Raw genomic sequence first — 24606 nt, forward strand, 5'->3', positions numbered from 1 at the left:
ATTCACTATTAAATGTGTACAAATACCCATGTATATTAGGACTCATTCCAGTGCCCGAAGGATTCAGTTATCTACAAAAAGTGCAATTTTTACCTTGTTGTTTGGCTCTAGGGACAGCAATATCTAACTGTGATTGACTGGTGAGTCCAACACTTTGGTCCAGACTGAAATATCTCAACAGCTATTGGGCAGATTCATGGTCCCTAGATGATGTTTCCGGATGACTTTGGTGATCCTCTGACTGTTCCAGCGCCACCATGAGGTTCACACTTGTGGTCTTGAGCGAAACGCCTCAACAACTTTTGAATGGATTGCCATTCAATTTGGTACACACATTCATGTCCACCTCAGGATGTATTGTAATGTCTTTAGTGATGGCTTAACTTTCCATTTAGTGCCATCATCAGGTCAAAAATACCTGCAAATGTTTGCATGCTTACATGCTAAATCAAGATTGTAAAAAGAATATAATATATATATATTCTTTTTAGAGGGTATAGAGGGTGCATCTGCAGTGCAGGAAGCCCACTTTGGAGTCATTATCATCACAAACATTTGTTCAGAACATTCTGTTCAAGCTCTGAAAGGAAAAATGTTATCGTCAACTATTGAGGAGTGGCAAGAACATTAAATTTGACAGTCTATCACCCATTACTCTTCCCTGCCTTAAGTATGTGCCACTAGGTTTACTCACTTTTGCTCAACTAACTACAGTGTTTATCATGGCTTAGACATGAAAGGAGAGAGAGACAGGGAATGACTTGCAATGGGCCTCAGGTCAGAATCGAACCTGCGGCCACTGCGTTGAGGACTGAGTTTCTGTATATGGGCGCGCGCTCTAGCAGGTGAGCTACCCAGTCACCCTGCTGCACAGTCTTTTAAAGAAATGTGATATGGGTCTTCCTGCTTTCTGGGATAGTGTGTGTCACCGTGCACGTAAAAGCCAATTAAAATGGTTTCTGCTCTGAATGAGGTACATGGCTCTGTGAGGTGAAGTGGTGAACTTGTTCAAGTTCTTGCTTGTCAGGCTGATCGGGGCAGTGATCCCGTCCATGCTGAAGTGGTGCTATTTCTATTTTCACTCGTCAGACTGAACACCCTTCAGTATTGCCGCGGTAACTAGGTAACCCTAATCCACAGACAAAATGAAAAAAGGAACCGGTGTCTGTCTGAGAAACCTGAGGGAACAGCTCACTTTAATTCGGTTCATCCAAATGCTGACAAAAGCTGCAAACCAGGGTAAGAAATATGTATAACAACAAAGAGGTACAGGGGAGAAGCTAAAATATTTCTTCTTGTTAGTTTATTCTAACACACACACACACACACACACACACACACACACACACACACACACACACACACACACATTTGCAACCCATTGCAACAGACAAAGGAGTTGGCATGGTTGTAATACATTTTAGAAAACATTAAACTAAATGTATCAGTGAGTGTAACTGTAGAGAACATCAATTGCATTATTTCAAAGCGCTGCATCTCTCTCTCTCTCTCACACACACACACTCACACACACACACTGTGATCGCTCACCATTATTAATTGTTAATAATTCCTTAGCTCTTTAAAGTTTTTGAAATAGATTAGACTAAACATTTTTTTTTTTTTGCATAATAAAAATTGTTTACGTATAGCACTGACTAAAGTTAAAGTGTTAATTTAATTTTAAGTGTTGACTGAAGTGCTGAAAGGATTCATTGGAGGGACTGAGAGGAACTGAAAGCATGTGTGAGTGTGATACATTTTGGCTGGAGGTGTCAGCTGAAGTGTAAGCACTGAAAGCGGATGAATTTTCAGTTAAACAATAAGAGATGAAAGCAGTGGAAGTGTCCGTTGAGGAACAATTTTTCTGTTAATGATTAAAAATGTAAAAAAAAAAAAATGAATGCAATTGGAATGAATTAATTAACACTGATAGTATGGTATTATATTTAATATATATAATAATAAATAAATAAGATAAGATACAGTAAGATAAGACTTTATAGTCCACCTTGGTGGAAATATGTCTTTGGCATTCCCAAAACATTAAAGGTCCCATGGCATGAAAATGTCACTTTATGATGTTTTTTAACATTAATATACGTTCCCGCGGCCTGCCTATGGTCCCCCAGTGGCTAGAAATGGTGATATGTATAAACCGAGCCCTGGGTATCCTGCTCTGCCTCTGAGAAAATGAAAGCTCAGATGGGCCGATCTGGAATCTTGCTCCTTATGAGGTCATAAGGAGCAAGGTTACCTCCCCTTTCTCTGCTTTGCCCGCCCAGAGAATTTGGCCCACCCATCAGAGAGAAACATCATGGCTTTCAAACGAGCAAAGTGGCAGTTGGTCAAGGCCACACCCCCACCTTCCCCCTTGCCCCACCCTCACTCCTCCTTAATAGCTACAGACACAGAAATTGCACATACTAAGGAAAGCTCATTGTGGGACTGGCTCTAGTGGCTGTAATTTTGCACCAAGGCTGAATTTTGGGAAAGAGACTTCAGATACAGTATTAGGGGACCACTAAGGTCTATATAAAAGCATCTAAAGAGCACCATGTCATGGGACCTTTAAAACTCAACATGACATTGGATGTTATCAACATTAAACATACAGCACACTAAAGGCCCAGACACAACGACCAGACGGCCGATCAGTCTCCCCGAGTTGGTCAAAAAAGTGCCTTGGAACACACCAAAGTGACGAGGCGTAATATGTCTCCATAACAGCAGGCGGCGGTAATCTGTATTTTCGCCCAAAAATTAAAACCGGCAGCTGATTGGACAAACTCGTCACGTGGGTCTGCTTTCTCTGGAAATTTAAAGACTGTCATGGCGGCTCGTTGAGAATATGATCTCATATTCTACTAAAATAGTTCACCGAAACGTGTTTCTGAAAACATTTTAAGCGAGAAATAGGCCATGCAGTTGCTGAATCTGTCTTCATGTCAGATCGACAAAGGTCAGTTTAAAAGATTTTCGTCAGATTTTGAGAGACTCTAGTCACGCTCATTCCGCTCCCCGTTTCCGGGTTAGCACTCTACCAATCAGATGGGTCATTTGAGTCCGACTGCCGGCAGTGCCCGCCCTGCCGATTATATATGTCAAATCGGCCAAAATGAAGGCCGTCGGCCCCTCGGACGGACGACGGCACGGAACACACCGAACAGACTCGAGTCGCTGACCTCGCCAGACTGTCCGACGGCCGATTATCGGCTCGGAGTGTCTGGACCTTTATACTACACGCCATTAAACATAAAACAACAACTGTGCAATGGGCAGAAACAACAGCAGGTGGAGAGGAGGTAGGATACAGCCTACAAGAGAACATATTTAAAAATACCTTGTCTTTTTATAGTGTAGTCATTTTGCATTCAGTGCCTCTACAGCATGGGGAACTCTTATAAATATTCCAGCTCGCCCTCGGGACCCTGAATGGACGGCCAGACGGGAGCAGCTCAAACTCAGAGTTTAGTGGGTGAGAGGCATCCACAGATATCTGTCTGGCCTTCCTGAGTACGGCACTGTCAAATAGATCATTAAGCTGCTTTTGTGGCCTGCCAATCACCTTCCCTGCTTTTTGGAAAGCTTCTTTTTGTCTTTTACGTTTAAGTTGCCATACCAGGTGGTTATATTAAACAATATAATAATCCTTTCATTCCCAGATTTTTTTCCCCCAAAACATAACCCTTGGTAGAAGTTTAATTTCCCCATAGTTACTTTCTCATTTCACTTGGTGGCAATATTAGAATTGGAATGCTTTAAGCTTCAATGCATGAAAAAATATTGTAGATTAAAAAAAATACATAAATAAAGTTACCTTCAAGATCAGTGTACAGCGCTGTGGGCAAAGAGATCTAGATGGTTGTTTGGATGTTTTTAATAATCTTGTTCATATCAACATTTGTTAAAGATTTTGTTATGATATAAATTATTTTATGGAGAACTTTTTAGCACCACAAAACTCAAAATGATAGATACTTAAGTGTTCAGGCTTCACAAACAACGAGTAGTGCAAATATAGCTGCAGGCACCAAACCTACTCAGACCCACAACTCCAACATTAAACAAGATAAGGCGCACACACGTCACAACCCCATAGCTGATATTGGTGCACCGACGGCTATTTTATTTGGCTTCCTTCACATCGGGAGAAGATAAAGCTTATTGTAAACAGGATATTATGTTTACATGCAGCAACACCAAAACGGAATATGTGAGTGTCCAGAATATTAACAGGATATTGATGTGCAGAGAAACGCACTCTTGTCACAGCTGATCAAATGTTCTCTATTGCAGGGCGGCACGGCTCTCTGCACTCTGTTCAGTGGTACTAACAAAACTGCACCCAAAAGTCATTTTCAGAGGCAATGAGCCTGCAGAAGACAGAACAGGCTCCGGTTCAGTGTTTACTGCTTGTGACAGGAAAACTCCGCAAACTCCTGAAAGTCTTTTAAACATTTTGACTTTGTGACAGTAAAAGTGTCCTCTAAAGTGCTCATATGTGTGGCCGGGTTAGCGCAGTTGGTAGAGCAGGCGCACATGTATAGAGGCGTATGCCTTGATGCAGAAGGTCCTCGGTTCGAGTCTGATTTCCTGCATGTCTTGCCCCTCTCTCTCCCCTTTCATATCTGGCTGTCCTTTCCATTAAAGGCTGAAATGCCCCAAAAAAATCATATTATGCTTTTCCCTTTCCTTTATTGTGTTATATATCTTTTTGTGCACATTATAGGTTTACAAAGTGAAAAGGCCCAAAGTCCACCCCAAAGGGACTTACCATCTCCAACAGAAAACACTGTTCACAAACTGCTCCAAAGAGCTCTGTCGTAGTCCAGCCTTTACTTCTGTGACAAACTATCGTCACTTTGTAACACACGTTATAATGCTCGCCTAGCTGCTAGCGTGGTGCGCCCCCATATTCTGCTTCTGATTGGCTAGCAGTGCTGACCTACTTACTGCGCATGTGTGACTCCCAACAAAGATGGAACAGAAGTGAGATGCCTCACTCTGTAGCTAAAACAGAGAGTTCAACACACTGGGTGAAAAGAGGAGCTGCAGTAATGTGCAGTACAAAAATATAGTGTTTTTTATTTATTTTTTATTAAACAGCCTATTCAGGTACAACCTCTAAATACAATTATGAACCTGAAAATGAGCATAATATGAGCACTTTAAGTGAAAACTAATAGTGAATCATTCTAGCCGGAGTGACAATGACTGTCTGTGGCCTGAGGTCATCTTAATCTTTTAAAATAAAGATATTCCACTAAACCGCTGTCAGTGGCAGTAAATTTTGCCTTTTAACAGTGGCAATTTCTTCTGAGGCATTTCTGATACATAAAGCCTCCTGTGTTATCCAAATAGATTTTCTCATCACCGTCGATCCCCATGCTGATACTGGTAGCATTGTCTACTTCCAGTCTTTGGCTCAGCTTTAAGTAAATGCATCCCCCGCTGAGAAAAACACTATATTTCTATAACTCGTATATTTGTCAGAGACAGGTAGAGAAAAAAGGGGGGAGAGAGGAGAAATAAAGAAACAGAACAAAATAGAGGAAGGGAGAAATGAACAGAAGCAGGAAGGAAATAGCAAGAGTATGAGAACAGGAGGGAGGAGAGAGGTGCTTTGGGAGCTGAACATTATTTAGACTAAATGAGGTCAGGACCTTGAGATATACTCTGAATCTCAAATGTAGTTGCTCACATTTGCAGCTCACTGTGTATTTACATGTATGTGTATGGCTGTGTGTGTCCATGTAATACCAACCAGGTCATTTTTGGTTACACTTAAATCCTCCTTTGGCCCCTTTAGTCCGGTTAATGTGTTCTAAATCTTCGTCTCTTACCTCATTTCTTTCTATCTCTCTTTCCTCCTCTATCATCGCTGGGGTAAGAAAGTCACTAGAAATCCGACCTCACATTGGCTGTACCGTCCTACTGCATCTTCGCTCCAATCAGCCACCTCCCACAGGTCGCCTTGGAAACAGACAGCCAATGGGAGATCAGATCAGAGAGCAAAGGTGTTCTGCTAGTGTGGATTGCTTTATCACTGTCAAAACACACACACACACACACACACACACACACACACACACACACACACACACACACACACACACACACACACACACACACACACACACACACAAAGGATCTACTTCCAAGGAGCAGCACTGTAGGCCCTTTATTGTTCAATCTGCAGCCGTTATTGTTTTCAGGTTTATGAACGGCTTCAAGCGGAGGTGAGACCATAAGAGAGAACAATGTGGGATACGCCTCTGCGTTTAGTTACAAGCCCGGCACAACAAAGCCCTGTCAGAGCGGGCGGCGGTGGTGGTGAGGTTTTCATTTTGACAATAGCAACAAAGACGTAACTATCTACCTTGACATCATAACACCAAAGCAATACAGGGAGCTGGAAATTCAATTTCAGCGATCACAATCTCAATAATGTTGACACAGCGCCATAATAGAGACATCTTTTTTTTTCTTCATTTTTTATAGTTGTATATGTTTTAACGACGACGTGTCTTCTCTGTGATATGCAGACACTGTACGCATTTGTGTATTTGTTTAACGAGATAACATAATAAAAATATTTGAATGAAAACTGTGTCAGTACAGCTGGGAAACCATGAAAGTTTAGGCTAACCTTGAGGTTGTCATTGAAGATACAAGAGTGTGTGTGTGTGTGTGTGTGTGTGTGTGTGTGTGTGTGTGTGTGTGTGTGTGTGTGTGTGTGTGTGTGTGTGTGTGTGTGTGTGTGTGTTTGTTTGTCCATTGAGTCAAGTGCTCTATTTTGGAGCAATATACCACAGAGCTGTTCTGCTCCACTTACACCAACACCTGTTTACCCTGTCCGTTCCAACAATTTGTTTAATATCCATGCTCTATCTATCTATCTATTAGGGGTGTGCAAAAAAATCGATTCACATTCGTATTGCGATTCAAGATCTACTGATTTTTTTTTTTTTTTTTTTTTTTTTGTAATGGCGTTTATACTATTGTCCTGAAATGAGTTTAGATCGCCATTCCCATAGATGGCGCTGCGTCGAATTCACACTGACGCCTGGGCACTCTTGTTAGAGAAGAACAAGGGCAGCAGAAGTAGTTTAGTCGGTGCAAACAGTGGCAAACCTCACAGAAATAATTATTCAACCTGCTCCATCCTCATTGAAGGCAAGAGTTTGGGCACATTTTGGCTTTTATAACCTCGAGGGGAAGACCACAAACTTGAGAACTCACATGGTACGCCATCACCCAGAGATTAACATTAATGCAACACTATGTAACTTTTCCCGCTTCGGCCCCCCTACAGGTTGTCTCATTGGAACTACAGCTGCAGCTAAAAGTTACATAGTGTTGCTTTAAAGACGTGGACGAACAACAACCTAAAGTACCTAACATGCCAGTCAACCAACGCACTCTCTTTGAATGCTCTAAACTCCCACCGAACTCTGAACGAAAAGCTCTTTTTATTTAACAGTTTTATTTTGTACTTGAATTAAATGTATTTGAAAGCTGGCCAAAGCTTGGCACTTTGCAGTTTTTAGTTGCAAAAGTTTATATTTTTGTATGAAGTGTGTGTTTCTTTTCTTTTAAATTGTATGTCTACTGCAATCACATGGAAAAAGTAACATTTACATAGTGTGAATCGTTTTTTGAATCGAGAATCATTTTTGAATCAAATCTTCAGCCTAAAAATCAATATTGAATCAAATGGTGACATTTTCTGAATCATGCACCCCTACTATTTATCTATCTATCTGTCTGTCTGTCTGTCTGTCTGTCACACAAACGAATAATCCCTCCTCTGTTTTCTGCTGCTCTCTTTGTCTCTAGTTGATGGGGTTTATCTACGCCTGCTATGTTGTCAAGCTCATTTCAGAAGAAGAGGATAGCTGTAAGTACACATTCTCACACATGCACTCACATGTACACACATTTTACAGCAGACCCCAAAAGCCTAAAAAAAAGTGATGTCTACAGTATATTCATCCTGTGTTAAAAGTCACTGTTTTCGTTAAGCTGCGCCATTGTTGCTACGCCTGTTACATTAAGCTTACTATTCTATCCAGGCACATTTGCAGTTTAACAGTGATAATGGAGGGAGCTTTACCATCTAAATTTAGTTTTTTTTTTTTTTTTAAAACAATGCCTCCTTAATTTTAGACTGAGGTAGAAAAAAGCTGGTGTCCCATTTCCAAGGCAACTGTGGATTTTGTGACAACTGTTGCTAGCAGATTTGATCAGCTGTACTAGTTAACTAATTAAGCTATACATTAGCTCAAAGAGTAGGTTGAAAACTCGTCACCTGACTTTTGTAATGTTTCCAGCTCGTTTTAAAACGAGAACTCCTTAAATATGCACTTGATGGCTACATAAAGTACATAACATTGTGCTAATAGGCCAAGGCTTAAAAGCTGCATGTCTCAGCCTCCTCACCAGTTGATGATCCATGCAGAAGACATGGAAGTAACAACACAATATTGTTCTTTTATGTGTAGAGTTAGCTAGTGCTAGTACTGTGAGTTTAAAAAGCTTCTAACATAACTTCTAACATAACCCTTAGATAGGCTATAGACCGAATCACAGTGATGTTGCACTTACACAAAAATCCCCTCCGGGTAGAAAACTGGCCGTTGATTTGATTTGCAGAGATATGTGAAATCGGCAAACTTGTTTGTTTCTGTTGTCATTTTCAGCAATAGACCTAACCATAACGTTTAAAGATATACTGTATAGTTAAACACAGTGGTCCGACCTATCTGGCGTTTCTGCTGTGCTTATTTTTGTACAGTTACTTTGCTAGCGTCTTTTGCTAACGTGTGCAGCTCACATAGAGCAGACAAACATGCTGTTTAAAAGGTCAAAGAAATTCACCACCCTCCAAACTCTTTAAATATCAGGTATCGCTCAACGGCCCCATGCACCCTGCTTCACTATGTGGAGAAATTCAAAGCTTGACAGACCTGCAGGGCTTAGTTACGGTTGCTAAGCTAAGATTGGACAATCACTGTTCAGGGGGAGGGGGTTTAGCTACCTGTCAATTTTGAATATATTTGGTAAAGTAGGTACAGGTGGTTTAGGTTTATGTGTCTGGTGCTCCTGAATTCAGGAATCAAGTCAAACTCGTGAAGTAAATTCCTCTGTTTTCTCTTCATCGCTATTTCCTGGCGTGTCCTCTCGTTCAATCTTGGACTGAGGGCCTTCACTGACATTTAGACCGAATTCAAAGTGAAACCTGTAGCCTCCAGCTTTTGCAGCCAGGCTCATTCATTTACAGTGACACGCAGAGAAGGAGACAAGAGAGAGAGAGAGAGAGTGTGAAGGATGAGGAGTGCTAGGTAGATTCATGCTCCATCAAAATTGTCTTTCATTCATACGTCTCTCCCACATACTCACCACTTTCAACAATCATCACCAAGCAACAGACCAACAAAACATGTTCACCCATCCATACATCATTTATCATTTATTCAGTCTTTTATAAATGCATCAGTTCATCAATTCAACCATGTTGATTGAGAAGTGTGTCATTGACTACCATTTAGGATGTCTAAATGGATTGCATTTGAAGTTGCAGTTACAGACGAAGAAAATGGGGCAAATCATGTGTTAATCAATGTTAATTCTGCGATTGTAGTATTTTGAATGCAGTGTGTGCCTGTGAGCATTAACATGAATGAGCTCATTTACCTGAGGCCATGAGTTTAGTTTTTCCATTAAAGTAGACGCAGCCGTTCTGTGGGAGGATCAATACGCAAGCATGTCTTATTCAACACTGAATTCAGGGTGGTGTTTGCCAACACATAAATATTGATAGGTGATAAATGCAGACTGGATCAGTGGAAAAAGTTTGAAGTGCTGACAGGAGACTAGTTTTCCTGCGTTCCTTCTTGTCCAAAGCAGATTGGAGATTTCAATATTTTCCATTTGTTATAAAACTGTGGCTCAGCGCGCTGCATACAAGACCTGCGTCTCTTCATGTGACAAAAATGTGTCATGTGTTCAATGAGGTCACAGATAAATATTATAAATCATCACATTGTTAGACTTAAAGAACAGTTAAGAGTGATCTAACACTGCATTTATCCCACGTTTAATGTGGTATAAATTAAGTTTTGGGGGTTATTTTGAGAGGAGAATTTTTCAACACTGCATTTTAATGAGCTTTGTGATGACAGGAAACCTAAAATGCCACTTGTTCCATGTCTAAATAATTAATGTCAAACAGTTATTATTTGGCCTGTGCTTAACTGTTGTATTTTGGCCCCTGGCTCTCAATGCTGCACATCCCTGCTTGTTTTGCAGCCTGAGAGAGAGCTTGTTGTAGCAAAACAACAATTTTAGATGCGATAAAGCTTGAGGAGTATGCTGTATATCCACGTGAGAGTTCATGTGCTTAGTGACATGTAAACTGCTGCTTTTTAAATCACTCTGACCTTCACTGTAACAACTGAATTCAAAGGCAGAATCTTCACAGTAGAACCTTTATCAATTAGTTTCTTGTTTGAAGGCCTTGAAAACCTATTTTCCCAGTAAGCTCCGAACGATGAGTCCGACAAAAAACACTTATTGTTTTTGCCAAAGTTAGAACACTTTTGGGTATTTCATATGACAGATTTTGGCGTTCATGTTTTTGACCTTGCGTTTCTCACTGGATTGGAAAATATGATGCCACAATGTACAGTATTTCCATGCACCAATCGGAGTTTAGCAACATCTCAATAAAAGCATAATGACAGTTGTGTGGTTGTTTGCTCATGTTGCCGGCACTGTCCAACAAATCTGATCAAACCACATCAATCCCATCGGCAACACCTGTCTGCTCTGAGCGCATCCACCTTCACTCTCTCTCTCGCTCGTCCACACACGCTAAGCCCGCGCTACGCACTGAGTGGTACTTGTGCTATTCTTACAAATAGCCATGTTTCCATCCAAACATTTTTATGTGAATTATCTAATTAGAAAAGCTGAATGGAAGCGACCACTCCAGCATTATTTTCCCCAGAGCTGTCAAACACACTGCTGCATTCGTAAAGGAGACTCCCCGCTATAAAAAGAGAGTACTGATTTGGCACCTCTCGGTCATCATCTACAACAAATATGGTCTCATATGAGCTGAAACGGAAGAACCTGCCCAACAGCAGTAAGATTGAGACAGCAAAGCTCTCTTTTCCCATGTTGTTTTCCTGACATTTAAACCTTGTGCCCAGTTAGACACTTTATTTACCCAGCAGATGGAAACGCACCTAATTTACCTTCTATTAGTTGCCACATTTGTAACATTGGATTTAAATTCCCTTGATTGTGGAATCCAACGATTATGCAAAATGATCTTTGGTCAGCTCAAATGATCACGATCAGGTCATCAAGTATTAATTGTTAGGCCTACCCCTGAATGTTCTTCCATTAACTTTCGTATATAGTCATGAATATTAAATGTAAAGAAACACTTAGGGCCCTATTTTAACGATCTGAAACGCAAGTATCAAACGTGAAACGCAAGTAGCTTTGTGGGCGGATCTCGGGTGCTGTTGCTATTATACCGGCGGGATAAATGACCTTGCGCCCGACGCAAATCTAAAATGGGTTGGTCTGAAGTAGCTAGGTGTGGTTTGGACGTAACGTGCAATAAACCAATCAGAGCGTCATCTCACATTCCCTTTAAGAGCAGGCGCGCTTGTTCTATGGCGGATTGCTATTATAACGGCGGGTGTTACAGTGGCGCACGCCAGTGGGGGTTGTCCGGGATGTGGCAAAGTAATAAATGCCCGTCTTAGCGAGGTGGCGATGTTGCTGCGGCGTCTCAGGGGCATCTCCTCATGTCTGGAGAGGATTGGTGCAACCATGGAGCGTGGGCCTCCAAACGCACCACCTGCACCTGTTGTGCCGCTTCCTCCTCCCCCCACTCCATCTCCGTCCACCTGCTCCACCAGGAGCGCATCGAGTGTCCAATCCCGCCGTAGTTCAACATCACGTCTCCTTAAGTCCTCTAATATTTCCTCATTTATGTCATCAACACATCCATGATTCATGGAAATGTTGTGTAAAACAAAAAGAAAACAAAGAATACTGTAAAGTGTCTCCTGATCTATCCAAACACCTAAAGCGCATTTTCAGTAATATTTTTCTTTTTCACACTACATTATGGCCAAGCATGCGCCCCTAAAATAGCATCTGAATAACGCCTTACTGACTTTAGACTAGCGCCACTGACTTTAGACCAGGTTTTTCCTGGTCAGTGGTCAATTGTTTTCTGAAACTGCAAAATAGCACCAGGGAACTTTTGCGCCTGAACACGCCTCCTCTTTTCGCTGAACCGCCCCCGGGAACGCAAATACATTCCCTAATTTACCAACGTGCGTCTGTGGAGGGAAAAGTCCACTGTGCGTCGGGTGCAAAGTAGGAATGATACATGCATCGGTGTACAAAGGCAATTGCACTGAGTGCAAGATAGGGCCCTTAAAGTGTTTAGGGCCAGGGCTTTAACACATTCTGATTTCAGCCCCATGCATCATCAGCTTCTTCTATTCGTCCACTTTGTGAGCCACTTGTGATGCTGTTAAAAGTGGTTTGGAAGCTGGAGCCTGGCATGCATTGGGCAAGAGGCAGGGTACACCCTGGACAGGTTGCCAGTCTATCACAGTCTGTCACAGGGCTAACACATGTAGACAAACACATTCACACCTGTGGGCTATTTAGAGCTTCCAATTCACCTACATTTTATATCTTTGGACAGCAGAAGGATACACAGAGAAATGAGAAAGCATGCAAACTGCACACAAATGGGCAATAATACTGTAAGCAACACAAGTAATTTTCACACGTTTTTCTCAAGGGACAAATGTTGTCAGAAGGAATCAGTTCAATTGGGGATTTCAGGCCACTTTTAAGCCTTAATGAAATATGTACGCAATGGCAGCATCATTTCACATGCATCAATTTCATGTGACAAGAAAATAATTTTGGGATTCATTGTAATCTTCATGTTGCCGAGCCTTAAGTCCCAAATGTGGCTGTGGGAAAGCGCTGTGTAATAATGCAGTCTGGGAGACTAAATAATAATCAGGGAGCTTTGTAGGGAAATGTGCCTTGGGTGAAAAAGCTAATACTCACTGAGGACCAATGAAGAGTTTGACTTGCTGAGAAAGCTAATTACTCTGATAATTATGCTGGGCGTGTGTGTGTGTGTGTGTTTGTTTAGGTGTGTGTAGGAGATTAATCATCATAGTGAGTGTTACTGTATCTGTCTCACAGCTCCTTGAATGTGTCAGACAGATTCTTATCAAACATACACACATGGACAACACATATACAGATGCACACACAAATCCTAACACTGCAATCTTTGTATGATCAGTCTTTGTGTTTAAACGGAAGCTTTTTTTAGTCAACACTCACAACTGGCAAAATAAACAAATATCACAATAGTTTAAAATAATTTGACCATAAAAAATCAGAACATCTGTTTTTTTTTGTTTTTGTTTTTTACAGATCAAAGTGCAGTTTCTGTCTTCTGGTGAGAATTGTTCTTACGTGCTAATTGGACAAGCCTGCGCCTTATAATTAACATATCTGAGTTTTTAAATTGAGCTGCTACAGCTTGATAGGCAGCGCAGTGACAAGGTTAGAGGCTCCATTTCCTCTTGCGTTCAAAGGGTCGAGAGTGGCAGAAACTCAGCTGAGACGGTTTGACTGCAGCATGAATCAGCAGGAAACCCTTACCATTCACACCGGGCCATTCCTCCCCAAAAGGATCCACATAAAGAAGGAGCACATCAAGAGCACAGGCAGTGTCTCCGCATCGTCTGACTGAACAACCATAATGAGCCGAATGATCATAAAATATCACAGTATTGCAGCAGTCCAGGAAAACTGCTGACAGACAAAGAAGATCATATGTTGTCCCGTTGTGTAGCGTTATGACAATTTCACACGAATGAAGTAAGAGGATTAAGGGAGACGTGTTAAAACTCACAGCCAAGACAAGGTGGCTTATAAGGAATTTTTACACAACTTCAACACAATTAATAAGAAACAAGAAAGGTATGCGAGGACAGAAACATTGAACCAGCACTGTGATTTAAAAATAAGACAAATACTTTTAATGCAACATTTCTACATTCCACTGATAAAATGGTTCTTCAATCCAATGGTTCTTTGGAAATCAATAAAAGTCGTAGTTGTGCATTTTATTAAGAGAACCGATCAACATTTGGGGTATTATGCTTATTTGCTTTCATGCAGAGAGTTAGATGAGAAGATACCACTCTGATTTCTGTTCATTGACACTTGAGCTAGCAGCTGGTTAGCTTAGCATAAAGACAGGAAACGGGAAAACAGCTAGCCTGGCTCTGTTTGAAGTTAAAATTTGCCTACTAGCGCCTCTAAATTTAAGTTCTGTACAAGGGTGGAAGTTGTATCTAAGGTTCGATCTATTCCCTGGAGCAGTGACCAGCGTTTACATTGCATAAGAACCTTATGGGATGGGAGTGATTGTTCCAGGTATTAGTCAAACCCTCAGGGGTAACCAGGAAAACATTGTTTGGAAAAACTTTAGATTTTGATTATAAAACATATTAAAATATGAATGAATGTTTAAAAAAAAAAAGTGACAAGTTTTGGCAAGTGACCAAGGTATAAGCGCGTTGGACGGTTCAGGACTCGCCTTTGTCCATTAATACCTGACAATGGACACCTCGTTGGGCATTAACCTTTACTTAATCAGTGAGCTTTAGAGGTATAGGTAGGCAACATAAAAAAACATAATGTTTGCATAGAGCCAGTCTTGCTGTTTCCACCTGTTTCCAGTCTTTGTGCTAAGCTAACCCAGTAGCTGGTAGGCTGTAGATTTATATTATGTGTACAGACCAACGATTCCTCTAAAAGGAAAGTTACAGCATTATATTCACTATACTTATCATCATGAGGTGTAGCAATGTAAATACACAACAGTTTCATACATATTCATGGGTGTTATTTATGGTTAGTTGGCAGAAGCAAATTAATTAGTGTAACTGCCCATTTGTGTTTGGCTCCCATATCATGTTTGGACTTGCATCCCTGCTTCATGCAGGCTTAAGGTATACTTAAAGCCACTTTCATCTCTGCAGTGACAGCCAAATTCCACATTGTACTTGATGTTATAAAAACCTCAGTCAATAAATAAGAGTACGCTGCTGATCAAGGCAAGGAAGTACCCTTTTATGAGCTCTACAACATCAAAGTGAAAAAAATATCATGGCTTCTTCTCTTCAAAGGTCCAGGCTCTCTGCTTCAGTCTGAGGAAAGCAACCACCTGCTGGCAGCTCCTCGGCCTGGGAATCTGTGGAGCCATCCTAGATAATTTAGGAGTTAGGAGTATTCTCGAGGCATAAATATATCGCTGCTTAAGTCTTAGTCTTCCTCCTAAAAATAGAATTAGATTTGCATCATGATTCTCATGCAGTTGAGGCCAGGTTTTTGCTCGAAGCCGTTTCATTGCCTACAACCCTGATGAGCGCTCAGAGCAGCAGCGATTGAGGTGGTTGTTCTGGTACAAAATGTTCTGCTGATACCTCCGTAGGTGTCGAAAGGCTTAATGCAATGAATCATCTGTGGTGGGATGTTCCCAATTAATAACCACAGAGGCATACGCTTTCTCTAATTGGTGTTTGTTTGTGTACAGTTGATTTTATAGGAGGGTTTGACTCGTACGGTTACCAGGGGCCTCAGAAGACCTCCCACCTTCAGCTACAGCCCATGTACATGTAAGTATGGTTATATTCCGTCTATGTATACACATATTTCTACAAATATTTTTTTTTTTATCACATACCCATAATATTAGTCTTAAAGATGACCATAAGATTGCATATATTGTGCGAAATGTTTGCCAGAAATCCAGTTTTCATTCCTCAAATACTCTCCATACACTTAAATCCCACCCAATATCAACAGCAAACAGTGTTTAGGGACAAATTTATTATCTGTGTTAGAAATCTAGAGTTCTGCAGCGAGGATGATATAAGCACATTCTCGCTGTATCAGCATAAGGGCTTATCATTTATTAGCCCAAGGTCTCATCAGTTATCACTGTCGTAGCACTTTTTATCACTCTCCTCACACTTGGCAAATAAATGTGGGGTATGTGGTGAAAGTCTTGAAGTCGTTATTGCTGAAGCTGTGTTTCATAATAAGCTGTTTTACCCACATTGACTGAACAGGGCACCCTTCTGAGCATCGTTTTTGTGTGATTAAATGGATTTAAATATTGCTTTGGATGCTTTTATTTTGTATCGTCGCATGCTACATTAGATTATATGGTGATTTCCAGAGACTCAAACCACAGAGTCCTGTTTCGTTGAGATCTTCAGCTATTCTTAGGCCCCCGAAGAGCCAATATAGGATAACACAAAATGAGTCTGAGTCCAGGCTTAGACAGCCCTGCATCAATCTCGCTGTCTCACTTCGTCCTGTGGAAAGCGGCAAGCAATACAGCAAAAGCTTACACTCCTGCAACAAAACAACAATACAAAATAACGGTGATTCCACTGATGTGCAGCAGACAGGTGATCAATAACTGTTTTTATTAGAGAAAAGAGCAGGAGCGAATTAGAGCGAGCTGCAGAAGGGAAGGAAGAGAGAGATGGAGAAATTGAGATCAAGATTGGGGAGAGACTAGTAGATAGAGAGAAAAAGAGGGGTGGGGAGGAGAAAAGAAACAGAGTGATGGATGAAACGTAGGACTAAACAAAGAAGAAAGGCAATAAAGGGCCATTCTGTAGTTTTATATGTCCCTTGTGGAAGTCATAACACAGATCATAAATCATCGACCCCCAAGATAATGGCTGCAAACACAAACACACACACTCCTGCACATCAATACACATCAATACACCCTGGACCATCAATACACATATCTGTGCACACACAGATGCAGGCACTAACACACACACACAAACCCAAATACTGCATACATACAAACAAACAAACATCTAGACACACAGTAAATGTGCTGACATACATCTTTTGCTTGTACATTAATGCACACACACATATAGACACACACATATATGCACACACACTCGCACAAACATTATCAATATGCTATCATTGTTCCCCAGCTGTTGTCCCTTCACTTTGGTGTTTATTGGCTCTGGCCAGAAGGACCAATAAAAAAAGCATCAGCTGTATCGTCCCAATGGAACCCCCACCACCACCACACCACACACACACACACACACCACACACAAAATAACTTCACAACAATTACCGCCTCCAGAATATTGTTGAAATTAGCACTTCTTTACATAGAAAAAAAAAAAAAGAGATCAATTTATTGTTGACCTTCAAAAGCATGTTTCGCCATGTGTATTCAACTGGGAGTATAGTTAAGCATGATCCCAAACACATCATAACATCTCAAAATAAAACTACAAACAGAAATATTAAGTTCTGACCGTGAAGGTCTTATTCTTCTTTTTCCCCAACAAAACAATATATGTGTAACACCCCAACCCCCATATAATGCCTAAACTGCAATAACTGACTTTAGACGGGAATGATGAGGTGTTTGGGTTCGTTTCCTCAAAGTAGCTACCATGAAGGTTTACCTATTTTGGGTTAGTATATACGCCTGTTACCCATGCAGTTTATTTCATTTTGCACTATATTAAAATAACTGACCCCAGGCAACTCTTTACAAAAAAAAAAAAAAACTATTATATATTACTGGACGACAACTTAAGAGTACAAATAATAGTCAGCAGTCATATTAAATAATAAACACAAAATATATCTAACACAAATCACACCCTTACAGTAGTGTCAAGGTCTGGCTAACTTACTCAAATCCTACTAGCTAAGGTGGTACCACACTCGCACACATACACGCACACACAGAGGGAGAGAAAAACAACACGTGGCAGGCCTGATAGTAGCTCGCTTGAGTGGCGTCCGACAGAACGTTATCTTCGGTGAAACAAGCACACAGAAATCCAACTTACAGTCAGCGTCCAGTCCAAAAAACACAGTTCCAAAACGAGAATGAAAAAACATCCACCAGCGGCAGCAGAGTCCTCCTCAGCAGAAACACGCAGTCCTCCTCTGAATCAGCACTCCCCGCCGTTAGCTCCAGCGTTAGCCGTGAACACTCGAACAAAGTTTGCTTCACAAACGGCTGCCAAACAAGTGCAGTGCCGTAGTGTCCAGCTCTCCGTCCTCGCCACTCTTGTGTCTCTCAATGGTTCTCAATGTCTCTCCGTCTTTTCTTTTTACTCCTCTGGACTTTTTCCGTTCTCTCTCCGTCAGCTACTTCCTCTCGTCTGCCCTTTTTCGTATTCCTCTTCCCAGAAAAACAAAAAACAAAAAAACAAAAAACCCCTCCCTCACACATTCACTTCCTCACTTTCAACCATTCACCACACACGACACTGACTGACAACTAAACTGACTAATCAATAAAACACTTCAAAATAAAGGCCCAATACGTGTAAATATTATTCAGTTCTTCTTCTTCTTCAGTTGCTTGTTTAACGGCGGATGCGGACTATATTATTCAGTTTACACCACGGTTAAACTTTGAAACCATTTAGAACGTGTATATTAACTTCAAATTTTTTTAAATCTTACTAAGTAATGTATAATTCAAAACTAAAGTGTTTAAGCTCTCAGTTAACACCTTTTTATTTCTCTTTTAAAACTAAAATGCTTTCAGTTAAATTGCGTTAATAACATTTTTCTTTCTTAAACATAATTTATACATAAAGTAACCGGTTTAAATCCCTCAGATTTACGCCAGGGCTACATATGCAATTCTATCAAATGTTTTATTTCTGCATGTGTTGTTCTGCTCTCATGATTAAGCTGTTGGTTGAACATGTAGCCAGTTAGTTTTGTTTAGAGCTCAAAAGATATTATATTATTAAATGTCAATGGAGAAAATGAATCCAAACATATCTGAAATTCGGGGTAAATTGGTATCAGTGCTGGAACATCTATCCAGGAAGTGTATTTGGTAAAGGTATGTTAGAACTGTGCTAATAGTTCCCTTAAAGAGACTCACTTACTCAAGTGACAGTTAGGGGCAATGCTAAATGCTGAACAACAACTCTCTTTAGCATTTAGCTAAAATGCTATGGTATTGTAACAGTGTCACAAGTAGAGAAGAGTTATAAAGTCTGTTATCCATCAATATTTACCCGAACGTTTGCTACCATTAGCCACCAGAAGCTACCGGTCATACGGCTGCAGCAAAACGCCTGAGTGTTCGAATTAAGCAAAGGTGCATTTAATGAATCATAAATTTTATTTGGAAAAAGGAAGATGTGCTATTTCTTATCGTAAATGTTACATAGTCTCATTTTAAAGCACTGTTATTTACATTGTGTCAATGATTATATTGATTTCGTTGGCAAGCAATCAAACAGCATTTTATCTTGCTTTTCCAGTTTTTGTCCTTCCTGTAATAGTTTGGGGGAAAGTATCAGTCTGTCTCTGGCAGTATTATCTTTTATAAAATACAAAGGACAAGTGCTTTTGATGTCCTCGTTAAACATTATGTTGTTCAACTTATTTGCCAGAGTGAATTACTTTATCAGGAACGATACCACACAAATGCATCGCCAAGCATTTAATCAGAAACCTCTTAATCTTTACTGTCCCCAATTATACTGTACCTCACACAGTTGCAGTTTAAGAGGTTCGCGTAAACATTTACCTTCAAATCTATACTTAAGCAACACAGTGAAATGGATTCAGTCACTCTTTTGTGTAACCCTCTGCTCTACCCTTCTCTTCATTCAGGTCAAAGTAAACCCAGGAGCTACTCGAGAAGCACTGCCTTACCAATCGCCACTGCTTAACCTCCTGTTTTTACTACTCCAACTGTCTTTTAATAAACAACAACCAAGACAAAGACAAGTAGACAGGATACAGAAGACACTAAGATATTCTGCATTTCAACCTACAAATCCCCCTCCGCCCCCCCGCTGCCGCCTCCCCCTTCCAGTCCTTGGTCAGATTGCTTCCCTGGTCTGCCTGTCTGCTGTTTTTAATGGAGTTAGGTCTGTTCCTGATTAAACACTGGCCTTGTGTGGTTGAACACTGTAACTGCAGGACACATGTGCAACACCAGTACAGGCAGCTTCAACAGCAACTGCATTTTTTGTTACGCGATCAAGAGCCAATGATTTGCATCCTCTTGTGATGTTGGGTATCTGCGTTGTGAAAGAAACCAAAGGGATCTAGAGAGGCCCATTGGTGAATTACAGACGTGTTTCTTCAGGCTTCCAAGGAGAACTCATGGTGTTCTGCTGTCAGAGTGATGTTAACATGCAGCCCTCAAGCTGCTGCAGACAAGAGCACATATGCCTGACCAAAGAGTTGAAGAAAAAACAACCCAGAGAAACATCCTCCACGTATACTGTTTCACCATCTCTGGAACTTTTTGCTCTTTGTGCCTGACACATCAGACACTGGACTTCCAACCAGACTGACCAAGCATCTACTAACAAGACTACCGATATAGGAATGTCACACATCTTCTTCTTTTTTCTAAGGTTACTTTTTGGTGCATTTGGTTTCTTGTTGCTCCAAAGATGGGAGCTCGATACAAGTCATCATAACATGCTGCACATTTTCTTCTGTTGTTTCATCAGAAACGTTGAATGTCAAGCAACAGTGCGATGTGTAGAGTTATACACTTTTATTCCATATGTGCATGTGTATAGGAAACACACACATTCAAATACGAAGGCATTAAGCAGTGCATACACACATACACACAACAGATGTATTAACGTTTTTACTACTAATGTGAATCTTAATGTTTACAATAGAAACTCAGACAGGCAGACTGGGAAACAGACAGGAGACTTAACGTATAGCTGCAGCATCCCAAAGGCCATGGGGTTTTTCTGCCATATTACCGGTAATACCAACAGGACAGTTGTTCCAGATGTGTCTTTTGGTCTCTTGCTGTCTAAATATTTTGTCTTCCATCCAAGACAGGCCGGTAGAGGTAGATAGAGACAGAACATGACAAAGAAAACAACCCCAGAAGAGGGATTGAGGTCAGGCAACAGTTTCCCTTCCACCTCAGTCCTTTTGTAGCTCTCCATGCCAAGCTCCGTCGACACTCACCCATCTCTTTCGGCAGGCAAGTTTTTTCCCCCTTTTTTTTGTCTGAATAATAATTAAAAAAAAGGCTGTTGGCTCAATTAAGTGCCCAATCAGCCTAATCTGCAGTACCTCTTCCTCATACCAGAAATAGTTCCAAATCTTCCACAGGCAATGCTTACATAAAAAGAAAACACACACCTTTTACAGAAATGACAATCACAGTCAGAGTGGCCTAAACCTCCTCATGTATTGGCATTTCTTTTGTATCATAAACAATGTGACAAAAAGATGAAAAATGCCTGTCATCATGTGGGAACAGAGACACATCTAAGTTAAATTATTTGATTAATTATTCATGGTTTTGATTGATATATTGCATTTCTAAACTAACTGGTGGATGACAAAGATTGGTGAAAGAAGGAGAAACAAAACGACAGAGGCTGAATCTCCGAAGACACTGCACGTGTTCATCCTCGCCTGCAGACTAACGAGGACAAAGAATTGTACCAGAGGGATGCCAGAGTCGTAGCAGCTCCCTCTCTTCACCTCACCACTCACATTTTAATGTTGAAAGTGCCAACTGTATCACCACATGGACATCTGTAGAGCCTGGTTTCTGAAAGCCACAGACTGGGACCAAAACTAATGGGTCTCAGGTTCACTTTTCTTGGGTTCCCATGTCAAAAGAAATAGCGAGGATATCACAAATCAAAACCTTCACATTTGCATTCCATGCGGCTAGCAGGTTTTCTCTTTTATTCCGCTGAGAAAAATCAACTGATTCCTTCTGGAAATGTAACTAAACATGTTGCATTTGTGTTGCAATCACTGGACCAAAACTTTGATGCCTTCTCCGTCAACCAAGGAACATTTCTGGGTGGAAACATTGACGTAAGGATGGACTATTCCACTCTACAAACTACAAAGTCCACCCCCCTCTGCTCAGCACTTCATGTTTTGTAACAAAACTCTGTGGGTTACGTTCAGAGTCGCTGCCCCGTGCCGTGAGGCTCCACCGACTCTGGAGGACAGAAACAACAGTTTATGTGTTTGCATGAGGTGTTTCCAAACTGTTGCGTATTTATTCTCATGCTGCGTGTGACTAACTAGCTACTTAAAATGGGAACTGTTTGGTCTGTTGAATATCCCTCAACTCTCATCAAAGAGTCCTAAATGTGAACTTTGTGATTTTTCTATAAATAACACTAAAATGTCTGCAGAGTAAAGGAGATAAAATAGCTACTACAATGTAAACGATGAAATGTAACTTTGAACTTCTAGACGTTTTTTAATCCCGTGGCCGTGTTTACTGTTTTTTCTAGTTGACTACTAATGTATTATGTTGTGTACAAGTGGGACTACTATGTTTTATTTCTTCTAATTGTACAGTGTATTTTGAAATGAGAGCGTAAGAGGAGAAATGGAGGAAAGGGAATTAGTTGCACAATAGTCTGTCATTAACCATTCTGTCAGGGCTGAAAATTCACTTTCACTTCAGCACATAATTAACTTTACAATATTAATTTATATTTGAATTGTCAACCAACACCACCCGTTGCTTTTTAATAAATGAAATGACTGTTGATGAAGTGTCTTGTTGCAAAATTCAAATCAGGAACTAATGCTGTGAAAAGGGTCACATAAACAGTATTTAGAAGCTTAATTGAAAAAGATAGTTGCTTGTGTCATTAGTTTTGAATTTGAACTGAAAGTGAATTAATTCATTAATTTGTTTATTGTTTATTTGTTGTCTTTAATGGATTTGATCAAGTCACTATCACCTGGCACTGTGGAACCAATACCAACCTAAACGCCTACCTGGCAGATATAAGAGAGGATTTCAGCTATATAATGTGTGTGTGTGTGTGTGTGTGTGTGTGTGTGTGTGTGTGTGTGTGTGTGTGTGTGTGTGTTCCACATGTGGAACTTTGTACTGCATTACATTGTACTTTTCTGTGTCATGGTGAACTGAACACTTAACCCAGAACCTGAAAAGCCATGACTTCAACACAAATGAAACTGAAGAAAATTGAAGAACTCATCACAAATTGATTATCAACAGTAATAATAATATATGTTTAAATAATTCACAGTTGCTTTATCACATGTAGACATTGGAACAGTCAATAGAGCTTTTTGTCTGTAGATCTAAGATCTGTACATAAAGAGTTGAACATTTGCAGAAGAAGCAGGAGGCGAGCCATTTGTTAAATGGCATCAATAAACAGTCAGTCAAGCTATTGTAAAGTTCTGAATCTGTATTAAGAGTTACAAAGCTCTCCTTAAATGTAACTTCTCCATTTTGAAGCTTTAAAGTTGTGGCAAGCGTAAAAAGTTATAGTTATTACTGTAACATGGTGCTGAGTAAATGTATGAATAATAGGGAAAGACATATATCCTGTGTTTGGTTACATTTTGATTTGATAAGCAAAATGCAGCATTTTAGCTTTGTTTCATTCTGGTAAATATGTTGAAGGGTTCAACATTTTAAAGCCCCTGAAAACTTGGTTTCAAATTTAATTATTTCTCTATGTTCTTAAATATGTGTGTCTAAATAAGCAACATTCAAAGTTAAGGTTTGAAAAGAAAAACACATATCTTTAGCCATTATTTATTGTGTTTAACTTTTGACGAACTTACACTAGTTTATTCGCTCCACATGGAAACATGCCTAATTCGCATTTCTTTTTTGTGACATTTCAAAAGTTTGCTTAAAATTCACTTGACAATTGAATGGAAACATTAGACTGGGTAAACCCAGCCCGATCTGCCGGCGATTTGATTTCGCGCTGCAGCTGAGGCTGGAAACCTGTACATTTATTTATCCTCCTTCCGTTACAATTTTGCAGGGACCAATCACAAACCGGCTTATCCACCTGGTGCGCTATTGGTGGGTTTAGCACGATGACGATAGAGAAACGACCAAGCAGTTTTTTGTTTACATTCAACATAGCGGCCACCGTAGTGCAGCAACCCATTGATGCAGCTGTCGGTGCTACGTCATCCAGATCGTTGATCTGATTGGTTGAAGGACTATCCCATTGCGTACAGAGTCATTTGAACTATGCCCGTTGATCATGCCTTGTGTGCAGTAGAAAATACAGACTCCCCAGACTAATGTTCAATCTTAAAAGATTGAGCTTGGTCTGGTGATAGCCAGACTATGGAAACATGGCTAGTGGCCTGGAAACAAGCAGCCAACCTAACTGTCATCATGTTTTGATTCAAATGTTGCTAAATTCTGATTGGAATGACAGGAATCAGCACAGAGAGAAATCTCTCAGTTGAAACAAACACAATGGTGCTATATTTGGCAGAATATTTTGTGTTCATGTAGGATCCCATCACTTATTTAATTATTTAATTTGAGAAAATAAGTTTTCTGCGTCATCAAGTATTGTCATTGGTGCTTGCACAATTAGTTTAATAAGGAAATACAGCTGTAAAGGGCAAAAAAGTAAAGGGTTAGGAATATCATGCAAGAGAAATGTGTAGGAC

At 40.4% G+C, this 24606-nt stretch overlaps 1 protein-coding gene across 3 annotated transcripts in view; it reads left to right on the forward strand.

Moving 5' to 3' along the window:
- nkain2 (sodium/potassium transporting ATPase interacting 2) overlaps positions 1–23103 on the forward strand; it is an 88126-nt gene extending 65023 nt beyond the window's left edge. For 2 of the 3 annotated variants that reach the window (XM_028605052.1, XM_028605054.1), the window contains exons 5-7: positions 7843–7903; positions 15674–15755; positions 19792–23103. In XM_028605052.1, coding sequence (XP_028460853.1) covers positions 7843–7903; positions 15674–15755; positions 19792–19801 — 153 coding nt within the window. In that variant the 3' untranslated portion in view covers positions 19802–23103. Of the gene's footprint in view, positions 1–7842; positions 7904–15673; positions 15760–19791 lie in introns of those variants that run through there. The other variant, XM_028605053.1, reaches the window with a different exon arrangement.
- Positions 23104–24606: the final 1503 nt, after the last annotated feature.

The sequence above is a fragment of the Perca flavescens genome, chromosome 18 (genome assembly GCF_004354835.1).
Source record: "Perca flavescens isolate YP-PL-M2 chromosome 18, PFLA_1.0, whole genome shotgun sequence".
Classification (NCBI taxonomy): Eukaryota; Metazoa; Chordata; class Actinopteri; order Perciformes; family Percidae; genus Perca; species Perca flavescens.